Raw genomic sequence first — 12,238 nt, forward strand, 5'->3', positions numbered from 1 at the left:
GATATTACACTGGGCTGGAGCTACGTGGTCATGACACCTCCAGACTTTTAGGATCTAAGCATACCCAAAGAAGCCATGGCCCTCAAGGAGTTGCGCCACCATAGGAAGAAGAAACGGGGTTCACTTGTATCTGCCAAATCCAGTTCACTCTGCAGCAGTTATAGTCCATCTAGGTAGCCTCAGAGTGTAGTAAGTTACCTCCCTGGCATTCAGCCTCCACACGAGGTCTAGGGCTGTTCTTGGCTCTTGTATAAGCAGATTTATTTCTGTGCAGGCAGGGGCTGCTGTCCAGGGCAGATCCTGACTCAGATCAAGGCAGCCCTGGGCCATCTGCTCACACCAGGCTCACCCCAGTGCCTGCCAGCAGGGCATCTGGCCCAGGCCTCACAGTTACTCTCAGGACACGATCCCCAGATAAGGTTAAACATATGGTCACACAGGTATCTTTTTTTTTTTTTTTTTTTGAAGATTGTATTTATCTATTTGACAGAGAGAGAGCACAAGCAGGGGAAGTGACAGGCAGAGGGAAAGGGAGGAGCAGGTTCTCCACTGAGAGCCTGATGCAGAATCCTGGGATCATGACCTATAAACCGAAGGCAGATGCTCAACCAGCTGAGCCACCCAGGCACCCCTCACACAGATATCCTGGCAGGACCTAAATTTTAAACCCATGGCTCATTTCTGGTTCTACACTTTAGTGAATTCTGCCAAAAAGTAAATAAATAACATCCTGAAACTATTTTTTTTTTAAAGATTTATTTATTTGACAGATAGAGATTACAAGTAGGCAGAGAGGCAGGCAGAGAGAGAGAGAGGAGGAAGCAGGCTCCCAGCCAAGCAGAGAGCCCGACGCGGGGCTCGATCCCAGGACCCTGGGATCATGACCTGAGCCGAAGGCAGAGGCCTTAACCCGCTGAGCCACCCAGGCGCCCCTCCTGAAACTATTTTGTGAGTGGTACAACTACACGTCATATTTCATGTTAACAAGCTCCCCTACCATTACAATCCCACTTGGGCATGTCATCCACTTTTTTTTTTTTTTTTCACATACTGGGAACCTCAAAAAATGGAAGTGGTCTGGGCTGTCCTGACACTGAGTGATCCTGGTGTAAGAACATGGGCTGTCCTTACGCTTCCTAGCATCTGAACCCCTTCCCATGCTTAGGGAACTATCCTCGTCGGAATCTTTAATCTTGGTGGGAAGCACAGACCGGCTCCCACCAGAGAACTTGTTTTCCCCACATCCCTCTTAAGTTTAGCTGATCAGGTTCACCTGCCCAAATTCAGAATCATGGGCTTCAAAGTGGTACAGAGAAGGAGGACAGCAGGGAATGACTTCGGGTGGTGGCAGCAGTCAAGGCAAACCGAAGAACATGGCTCTTGGGCCCGGTGTTGAGCGTGTGTGGGTTTGGGGGGAGGGGCTCCCCTCACTGGACTGGGTCAGTGGCATGACTTTCAATGTGGTCCTGATTGCATGGCTCCCTTTCTTCTCCCAGCTTGGTTCCCCAGGCTTCCTGGGAGAACTCTGAGCTACCCAACATGTTATCATATGATCCCTAAATTATCGGAGTTGGCCTCTGGTGCTACAATTAAAAGCCATCACTGAGAGATTGTCCAGTACAGTGATTAGGGGCTGAGAAAGCCTGCCTTCTGGTGAGAGATGCGAAACCCATTAGTAATCCATAAAATGTGGCTGCATTAAAACAGCAAAGAGACACCACTTGATATCCACTTGACTGGCAAAAACCCGGAAGCTGGATAACGGCCAAGCATGGGCGGGGATGTGGCTCAGAGACCTAATGCCTATGAGACATATAGCTCTGTCCTTTTTCTTTTTTATACCTACTTTGGTATAAAAGTATCCACTCTTGCAGCTGGGGCAGCCCCACAGGAGAGAAGGGTGGGGCCGGGCGGGCTGTGCTCTGGACCTACCTCTGCTTAATCACGAGTGTTCACAGGATGCACAGTCCAGCTTGTGATGAATGCTCAATGAATGTTAGCTGCAAATGTTTCTCTTGCTTTAAATTACTTTTTGAGTAAGATTACACACGCTCAGGAAAAGGATTTTTTTTTGAAGGATTTTTTTTTTTTTTTTAACAGCACAAAAGGATACCGTGGAGAAAAGTAAGTCTCCCTCCCACCAGAACACCCAGTTCTCCCACCCGGAAACAAACCACTGCTACCAGTCCACGGCTGTCCTGTCCGCAGTCCATTCCTCACCCAGCATCCACAGGGGCCCTTTAGAAATGTGAAACAGATTACATCATGCCTTTGCCCATCATACTCCAGATGTCACGCCACATCCTGACCACGGCCGCAACGTGGTCGGGGCGGGGCGGGGGGGCTGCTGACCACCTGACCTCATTATCACGACTCCGCCCTCACACTGTCCCCTTGCTGCCACTCTGGCCTCCCTGACCTTTTGCAACAACACACTAGCTCACCTTGGGGCTTGCCGCCCCTGTGTCTGGAGCACCACAACAGTCTCGCACCTCATTCTCTTCGTTCCTGCACGTCTCTGCTCAAACCTCACCTCCTCAGAGAGGCTTTCATAGACTACCCTCGTGCTCTGCCCCTTACTCTGTTTTTCCAGTCTCTGCCTTCCTCCTGAACCCCAGCCTAGCCCTGAGCTTGCTGTTATGTCCATCTGCTGTTCTGCAGAAGGTCAGCTCCGTGAAGCAAGACACGTTTGCTGCTGATTCTTCCCCAGAGCTTGCAAGTGCTGGACCGTGGGGGCTACTCAGGAAATCCTCACTGAGCAAGTGTGTGGGTATATGTTCCCTTTTCTTATATAACCTCCTATTCTTATAACATGCTTTTTTCTTTTGACAATACACCTCAGAGTCTGATCTACGCTGGCCTTTGGAGATCGGCCCCATTATTCATAACACGCATACTGTTTCTATTGACTGGATGCCCCATGTTTTTTTTTTTTAACCAGATCTTTACTGGTGAACATAGGTTGTTCCCAGTCTTTTATTATCACAGAACAAACAAACAACACAATGAGGAATATACTTCTTCATGCACACGGCAAAGTATATCCATATAATAACTCATAAATGTCAGCTCATTGGACCAGATGGTATGGGATTTTGAATGTTGAAAAATATCGTCAAATTGCACCCCCTAGAGAAGTGTCCCAAGTAACAATGGGAGAGAGAGGAGCAGGGGTTGAGGTCAGAGAGTGACAGGGACAGGAAGCCAACACAGTAGAGCTTGTAGGCCACTGTAAGGACTGTGGCCTCGAAAAGAGATGGGAAGACCGAGGGGTTTTGCATAGAGGAGAGATGGGACCTACTTAGGTTTTAAAAGGACCACTCTGGCTGCTGTGTGGAGAACAGACTGAACAGGGCAACAAGAGAAGCAGCGGGACCAGACAGAACATCGCTCAGGAACACAGGCCAGGTGACAGGAATGACAGCTTGAACCTAGGAGGCGGCAGTGGACCTGTTGAGACATATTGGTTGGGGATGTATTTGGAAAATAGAGCAGAAGACATTTGGTGATGGAATAAACGTCAGAGTAAGAGAAGAGTGAAGGTCTCTCTTGGGGTTTGGGTTTGAGCAGCTGGAAGGATGCAGTGGCAAAGTCTGTGTAACCTGGGTCCCACCCCTGAGATGTGGGGAGCCAGGGCTGCAGCAGCAACAGCTGGTGGAGGGGAGGGGGCTGGAAAACCTTAATTTCCTAACAGGTGAGTTTTCTCAATCTAACGCTGTGTGGTTTCAAGGGGTACAGCGGAACTGCAGTGGGCTGAGCTGTATAGCGGTCTAGCTCAAGGGCAAGTGGGATAGTGACTTCCTTGAGCCCCGCTCCCTGGATGAGCCCGTGTTCCATCTCTTCACTTCCTATGGTGCTGCATGCTGCTGTGCGTGTGGCTGGGCACCTCCATTCCCCAACCTCTTACAGTGTTTCCCAGTGACCCCATGTTTAGTGTCCTCCTATCTGGCCTTTCCCTGATCAGTGATTGCCGGACACTGAAGAGGACAGTGGTCTGTGTTGTCAAGATGGCAGGAGGGCTCTGAACAGAAGGAGGCTGTCAGACTCTGCCTGGAACAGCAGCTTATCGAGACAGGCCAAAGAGCAGGAGAGAGAGAAAGAAGATCAACAGATGAGACAGCTGTCCTCCCAAGTCAAACTACTCCAGATGACAGTCAGCACTCGCGAACTCACTCCTGTGTCCTCTCCTCTCCTGTGGCCCACAGGCTGAGCGGCCTGACCTGTCTCTTATGCCCAGCCACAACTGGCCTCCTTTCTGTTCCTCTGACATAGCAAGTCTGTTCCCACCACAGGACTCTGGTGCTTGCTGTCCCCTCAACCTGCAGTGCCCTTCACACGGCTGCCACATTGCATCCGTTCAAACATCCCTGCTCAGCCTGGGCCTCTCCTGCCGGCTGTCTCCCAAAAAAGCCCCACGAGAAAAGAGGACCCTCCCCTGGCATTTTAGGATGAGAGAAGCTTTATGTGACAATCTTTACCTTTCCAGTAAATTTCTGTTACTCAATGAAAGGCAGACAGCAAAAATGGTATAAATTAACTTGGTGGAGAACAAAATGTTGCCTTTGTTCCATGTGTTTCAAGCATCAAAACCAATTCTCGTGTGCCTTTTATAGGACAGGACAGGTACGGTGTGGGTTAGGGAAGGCAGCCTACAGGGATGTAGAGAGATCACTGGGCTACCAACATGGGGAGAAATGAGTAACAACAGATCTTCTCTGGAGGAGAAACTGGGCTAAGGGTCTCTTTTCTGGGGTCAAGGGGAAAGGATGAGGGTCTCTGTTGGCAGGGTCAGGTGGCCAGTGGCAAGGCATACACACTCCCTGAAGAGAAACAAAGTATCCGCAGTGAGTGTCCAAGTCTTCCTGGGTCCATCTCAAGACACCCCCAGGGAGAGATGCAGACCAACACAGGTTGGTGAGAGATCAGAGAAAAGAAGGTTGGCCCAGGAAGGGCACAGCCCACCGGAAGAGGGACTGAGCAGGGAGGAAGACTCAGAACCCTACTTGCCTGGAAGCAACATCGACTTGGGATAGTCTAAGTCCAAAAGCATTTATAAGTCCAAAAAGCATTTATAAGAAGGGACCTGATGGATCAGAGGAAGTCAGGCAATGCTTTAGACACTAATGAGTCTCAGAGGAGCCTCCTAGAAACAGGAAACTGATTAGGTCAGGGGCCTTGAGAGAAAAGATGGGGAAGGAACAGGTGTAGAAAGACCAGAAGGATCACAGAAGGATCAGGAAGTGGATGCATGTGCAAAATTGTTTGGAATACTTGCCCATGGAAAAGAAAACAGAATGCATGATTTGAAATGCAGAAGAAGCAGGAAGCCCCAAAGAGCCGTTGTGATCTGGATTCTGAAAGGAATCAGTTGGTGGGGACAGAATTTGGTGGGCGACCCAGATGGTCACACGGTGTTGGGAAAAACTCAACTATTGACCTTCCTCTCTTTAACCATGTGACTCTTCCAGGCATAAAAGCCTCGCATTTGTGGAAGAAAAAAAGGTGGTCCAGTTAGATAAGCTTCCCCTTGCTCCTGAGACCCAATAGACTTGAAAAGCCGCCTGACTGTCTCCAGGTAAAGGCAAGACACCCAACTTCGCTGTGCTCAGGAAGAGGCCATTGGGATCACAAATCTAGGGAAGGAGTGAGTATAGACAAACTTATGAAGGGGGGCAGAGTATGGGCTTTACTCTCCAAGGAGATAAGGCAAGAGGTCACAGAGATGGGAAAGGAGCCAGAACAAGCCAATGGAGAGCTTGCTCTGGTGAGGGCCTGGTGCAGGCAAGAGGGGCAGGAAAAAAATGGTGAGCTCAGCCCCAACTCGGTGGGAATCTCCCCGTTCACCGGGCCCTCGAGATTCTCTAGTCTGGGAATGAGATTTATAGGTGGGTGACAATGAATAACTAACAGTAACAGGTTGAGGACTCAAGTTTTATTTTATGTCTACCTTTTAATGACAAATAAGAGATGAAAAGTTACTCTTCTCCAGCATAAATCTCACACACATGTGCTTTCTTCGGGCAGCGAGAAAGGGAGCATTAGTGGCAGCAGACTGGGAACTGTGGTGCTTTGGGAGAAATCATGATTATCTGTGCTATGGAGGAAAACAAGCTGCTGCTGGGGTCTTCCCAGAGTCACATGACTGAGCTGAGGCATGGGATCCTGGTGATCAGGCCCAGCTCAGGCTATTTCCATTACTACCAATCCCCTCCCCGACAAGCCTACAGGTTTTCTTAGAACGGCTTAGTGTGGAATCAAGAAGCTGGGCATCTGGGAGTCACCTTGGGCTCAATCTGACCATCCCTCAGGCTGAACCAAATTCGCATTTTCAGGAGTGAAGGTGAGAGTCTTGTGTTCAATCCCAATGACAAAAGAAAGAAAGAAGAGGCAAATGGAAGGAAGGAAGGAAGGAAGGAAAGAAAGAAAGAAGGAAGGGAGGGAGGGAGGAGGGGGAAGGGAGAGGAGGGAAGGGAAGGGAAGGGAAGGAGGAAGAGAAGGGGAGGAAAGGAAGGGAGGGAGGCAAGGAGGAAGCAGGGAGCCACAGCAAGCTAAGTAAAATTTGGAGAAACTCAGATGCAGTCTCAGGCTTAGTCCCTCTTGGTGACGAAGCAGCTGTTTCCGTCCTCTCTGTTCCTACAGCCATTCGTTTATCAGCAGATGGTGCTGAGCACCTACTATGCATCAGGCAGAGTTCTAGGTCCTAGGGACAGAGTGGTGAACAAGACAGAGGGTGTCACTGTCCTCACCAAGTGCCCTTTCTAGGGGGGACTTAGAGACCTCAAGACTTTTCCTGTGGGAGCTTCTAAGACGTCAAAATGGTTAGGAGACCCTCCCTCCCTCCCTCCCTCCCTCCCTTCCTTCCTTCCAGAAACAATTTGGTTGGGAAGCAAGGAGACCTCCTTTCTCCGTGACACAGAGAAAGCAGAAGAGTACTCAGTTTGGCAGTACTCAGTACTCAGTAAGGCAGGAAAGGGAGATGCGATGAAGCCGAGCATGGATCCCCTTGGTTTGGAGCTCGGAAACCCATGGTCAAAGAGGATTCTTACTTCATCTTTCATCTCTTTAGGAAGGATGGCCCTAAACTTCCAAGAGATTGTTCTTCTCTCTGCCTACATAATATATTTCCTCACCGGTCTCCCTGCCAACCTCCTGGCCCTGCGGGCCTTCACAGGACGGGTCCGCAAGCCCCACCCTGCCCCCATCCACATCCTCCTGCTCAGCCTGACGCTGGGGGACCTCCTGCTGCTGCTGCTGCTGCCCTTCAAGATGATCGAGATCGTGAACAACTTCCGCTGGCCCCTGGGAGACACGCTCTGTGCCCTCACCGCGTATGGCTTCTACAGCAGCATCTACTACAGCACGTGGCTTCTGATGGGCATCAGCATCGAGCGCTACCGCAGTGTGGCGTTCCCCGTGCAGTACAAGCAGTCCCGTCGACCCATATACGGAGTGATCGCCTCTCTGGTCTCCTGCCTCTTGTCCTTTGGACACTGTAGCATTGTGATCGTCGTCCACTACTTACCATCCAAAAAGGAGGGGGTTGATGATGCCACAGTTCTCCCTGCCTGCTATGAGGACTTCTCCGAAGAGCAACTGAAAGTGTTGCTTCCTGTGCGGCTGGAGCTGTGTCTCTTCCTCTTCTTTGTCCCCATGGTGGTCACCATCTTCTGCTACTGGCGCTTCGTGTGGATCATGCTCTCCAGACCCCAAGTGGGAACGCGGAAGCGCTGGAGAGCCGTGGGGCTGGCTGCCGTGACCCTCTTTAACTTCTTGGTCTGCTTTGGGCCTTATAATGTGTCTCATGTGGTGGGATTCTTCCAGAAAACGAGTGAACGCTGGCGGGTGTGTGCCGTGTTGCTCAGTGCTCTCAATGCTTGTGTCGACCCCTTGATTTTCTACTTCTCCTCCTCAGCTATGCGCAAAGCCTTTGATGAAAGGCTACGGGGTCTGCAGAGTTGGGGTGTCTCACTGTCAGGGTACTGCAGGAGGAGAACTGGGGAACCGGCTGCAGAGAGAGATGGGAGTTTAGGTATGGCCAATATCAACTTCACAGGAGACTGAATTGGCCAGCTTGCTGTTATATTTTGTGGGAGGAGGGAGGGCTCAAAAAGGGGAACAGTGAAACAGAACTGGGGTGACTTCTCCTGTGCCTAGCTTACAAGGCAAAGAAGAGCAGTGGACATCTCAAGTCCAACTCATCCATTGGGGGCGTGTTTTTGTTTTGTTTCCTGGGGGTTATGACATTTCCTTATTTGCGGTTGCCACTGCTTCATGGTAAGCCACAGCCCTTTGATCCTTGAAATTATTTCCCCATGCAGTATCTTTAAGACGGTAGCATTCCTTCAACTACTGCAGAGCTGTCTTGCTCTGTCCTTGATTCGGAAGCAGGGGGAGAGGTTGCTCCATGCAGTAGGTCTGAAGATCCAGCAAAGGCAAGAGTCTGCAGAGCAAAGGGCACCCGGGTGGCTCAGCCGGTTGAGAGTCTGACTCTTGAGTTCAGCTCAGGTCATGATCTCAGGGTCGTAAGATGGAGACCTGCGTCAGGTTCCACACTGGGTGGGGAGTCTGCTTGGGATTCTCTCCCTTTCCTCTACCCCTCCCCCATTCATGCGCTGCTCTCTGTCTCTCAAATAAATAAATAAAATCCTAAAAAAAAAAAAAAGAGTCTGGAGAGCCAGACAGGATCCTGCCATGTGAGCCTGCACAACCAGTCCCCCAAACAAAGCAGTTGCTGGCTCAGGTCTATGCAACAGCAAGTGTGAAGAAACTGGTCAGGATACTTCTCGGTGGTTACGTCCTATTTTCAGTCCCCAATGCTGTGTATTTGTATCTTTTTTTTTCTGTCATCAGTCTTGCCAGAGGTCTGTTACTTGGTGTTTACAAAAGCCAAAGGCCTTCTGTGGAAGTCATCCACAACTTCTATTTCTTTACTGTTGGTTTGTTTCCTTCCCTGTACTTTTTTAAGTCTTTTCAGTTGCTCCTTTTCCAACTTTTTAAAGTTGATGCTCATCCATTTTTAGCCTTTGTTCTTTGCTACCTGAGCACGTGAGGCTAGATATATAAATCTCCCTCCAAGGGCAACTTCAATGGGATGCTACCAGTTTGGATTTGCATAATTTTTCATTATTTTAAGTTCTAAATAGGCTCTGATTTCCCTATGATTGTTTTTTCTTTGACTCAAGTTTAGAAATACTCTTTATTTTCAAGGATACAGTTTTTTTTTTCCCTTGATCCTTTTGTCACTCTGTTCTAACTAAAGGCACTGCGACCAGAGAATATGGTGTGAATGGTTACAGCTCTTTGAAATTTGTTGAGAGCTGCTTTCTGACCTGGAATATAGTCGACCTACATACATTCTGCAACCATTGTGTCTCTGTACATGGGGTCTGTGAATGCCTTAGATCAAAGCTGTTAATCTGTGATGTTCAAATCTTTATAACCTTTATTTACTTTTTGTCTGTTTGATCTATGAGCTACACGGAGAGGTGTACAGCTCCTCCGTGACAGTGAAGTTGGCTGTTTCTCCTCAGAGTTCTGTCTTCCTGGTGAAATGAAATGGTCATCATTCCGTTTGCCTTAAAATTTATTTTGTCTGAGATTAATATAGCCATGCCAACTTGCTTTGGGGGTTAGTATATGCCCAGTGCATCTCGGTTCCTCCTTTTACTTTCCAGCTTTCTATATTCTTAGGTTTCAAATGCATTTTTTATAAGCAGTGATATATAGCAGCTGGAGGTTTTATACTTTGGTTGGACAATTCAACAGTATTTGTTTTCTACCTATACCATTTTATTTATTTATATTTATATAATAATAATTTCCAACATGCTTGGATTTATTTCTGTCATCTTATTTTTAAACACTTCCAGGAAGTACACCCACACATTGAAATCTACACGCATACTGCAAATGGCTTAATAATGAATAGCCAGATGAATTATCACAGTGAATACAAACATTTATGGAAAAAAAATGAAACACCTACCATCTTACTTTGTGCTATTTTCCTCACCTACTATTATTTGCTTTTTCTTTCTTGCTTTCCTTTGGGATTAAATTGCTTTATTTCTTTTCAATTTTTATATTACTAAATTGGAAATCATCAGCTCTATTTTTACTATTTTAGTGGTTACTTTAGACATTTTATTATGTTAAGAGTTCCTTAGTTGGTTTCTCCCTCCCTTTCTTCCTTTTTTCTTTGGCGTTCCAGATGGCATTCAACTATGTGAGTCCTTGAGAGCACTTTTCCTTCTTTCTTTTCTTTTTTTAAAATTTTATTTGTTTATTTTAGAGAGCGATAGCTCAGGTGGAGGGCAGGGAAGGGGAAGAGGGAAAGAAAGAATCCCAAACAGACCCTATGCTGAACACAGAGCCTGTTGTGGGGCTCAATCCCAGGACCCTGAGATCATGATCTGAGCGGAAATCAAGAGTTAGACACTCACTGACTGAATCACCCAGGTGCCGCTAGAAAGTACTTTTCAAAGTGTGGTCTGTAGACCCCTGGGGACCTGGAGACCATTTCTGGGATCCGAGGGGCCAAGACTATTTTCATAATGATATTAAGATACTAATTGCTTTTTTCACTCACATGCTTCCACAATGAATGCACAGTGGAATTTTTCAGAAACTACCTGACATGTGATATTACAACACACTGAACACAAAGCAGCTCTGAGAATATAGTTGTCTTCTATTAAGCTAGAGGCCTAAAGAGGTCTGCAAAAATGTAACACCATGCTACTCTTCTTCCTGGGATTTTTTTTTAAAGGTTTTATTTATTTATTTGAGAGAAAGAGACACACAGAGAGAGAGAGCGTGCACAAGCAGCGGGGAGGGGCAGAGGAGAAGGAGAACCAGACACCCTGCTAAGCAGGGAGCCCAACAAGGGGCTCAATCCCAGGACCCTGGGATCATAACCTGAGCCAAAGGCAGATGCTTAACTGACTGAGCCACCCAGAAGGCCCCTCCCTAGGATCTTTGAAAACACAGTTATCTTCTAAAAATATGTTCTTTCTATTAACACATAATGGTTTTCTGATTCCCTTTGTATACATACATATTTAACTTTTTTTTGGTTTTAATTTCCAATTTGGTGTGTGTCAACAGCTATGACATAAAAATTTAAGAAGCTCTTTGGGGTCCTCAGTAATATTTAACCACACACAGGGGTCCTGTGTTTAACAGAACTGCACGTATCTAAAATCTCATGCTTCCTGGTGCATCAGCATTTAATGACTCAAAATTTCATAGTTTAATGCCATTTAAGCTTTTAGAGATGTGAGTTTAAAGTCTGCCTGGTCAAATGCGAAGCTTTTTGATGTCTGAAAAGGGAGATGTAAAAACAAGAACTACTGTGTCAGGAGATAAGGAGGAGCAGACGGGTCTAGAGGGTAAGACAGAGTTGCTCTGCACAGAACTGGGGGTTCATCACTTGACGCAAGTCAAAGAATCTAGTTCCAAGGGCACCTGGGTGGCTCAGTGGGTTGAGCTGCTGCCTTTGGCTCAGGTCATGATCCTGGGGTCCTGGGACTGAGTCCCAAATCAGGCTCTCTGCTTCGGCGGGGAGCCTCCCCACCTCTCTCTGCCTGCCTCTCTGCCTACTACCGCTCTCTGTCTGTCAAATAAATAAAAAAATCTTAAAAAAAAAAAAAAAAGAATCTGCAGACATTTCTGCAAAGAAGACATCCAGATGGCCAACAGACACATGAAAAAGTGCTCCACATCACTCGGCATCAGGGAAATACAAATCAAAACCACAATAAGATACCACCTCACACCAGTCAGAATGGCTAAAATTAACAAGCTAGGAAGTGACAGATGCTGGCGAGGATGCAGAGAAAGGGGAACCCTCCTACACTGTTGGTGGGAATGCAAGCTGGTGCAGCCACTCTGGAAAACAGCAGGGAGGTTCCTCAAAAAGTTGAAACTGAGCTACCTTACGACCCAGCAATTGCACTACTGGGTATTTACCCTAAAGATACAAATGGAGTGATCCGAAGGGGCATGTGCACCCGAATGTTTATAGCAGCAATGTCCACAATAGCCAAACTATGGAAAGAACCTAGATGTCAATCAACAGATGAATGGATAAAGAAGATGTGGTGTATATATACAATGGAATACTATGCAGCCATCAAAAGAAATGAAATCTTGCCATTTGCAACGACGTGGATGGAACTAGAGGGTATTACGCTGAGCAAAATAAGTCAATCAGAGAAAGACAATTATCACATGATCT

General features: G+C 47.4%; 1 protein-coding gene across 4 annotated transcripts; it reads left to right on the plus strand.

The window, feature by feature from the left end:
• The first annotated feature begins 3,299 nt into the window (after positions 1–3,299).
• On the plus strand, positions 3,300–8,662 carry LOC123931544 (free fatty acid receptor 2-like). 4 transcript variants are annotated; one of them, XM_045988823.1, is made up of 4 exons: positions 3,300–3,408; positions 5,469–5,644; positions 6,221–6,340; positions 7,067–8,662. In XM_045988823.1, the coding sequence occupies exon 4, from the start codon at positions 7,072–7,074 to the stop codon at positions 8,059–8,061; it is 990 nt and encodes a 329-aa protein (XP_045844779.1). In that variant the 5' UTR covers positions 3,300–3,408; positions 5,469–5,644; positions 6,221–6,340; positions 7,067–7,071; the 3' UTR covers positions 8,062–8,662. The 4 variants fall into 4 exon arrangements, with proteins under 4 accessions (XP_045844779.1, XP_045844782.1, XP_045844780.1 ...); XM_045988826.1 differs by having other exon boundaries at positions 6,228–6,340; XM_045988824.1 differs by having other exon boundaries at positions 5,469–5,575.
• The last annotated feature ends 3,576 nt before the right edge of the window (positions 8,663–12,238 follow it).

The sequence above is a fragment of the Meles meles genome, chromosome 19 (assembly GCF_922984935.1).
Source record: "Meles meles chromosome 19, mMelMel3.1 paternal haplotype, whole genome shotgun sequence".
In the NCBI taxonomy this organism is placed as follows: domain Eukaryota; kingdom Metazoa; phylum Chordata; class Mammalia; order Carnivora; family Mustelidae; genus Meles; species Meles meles.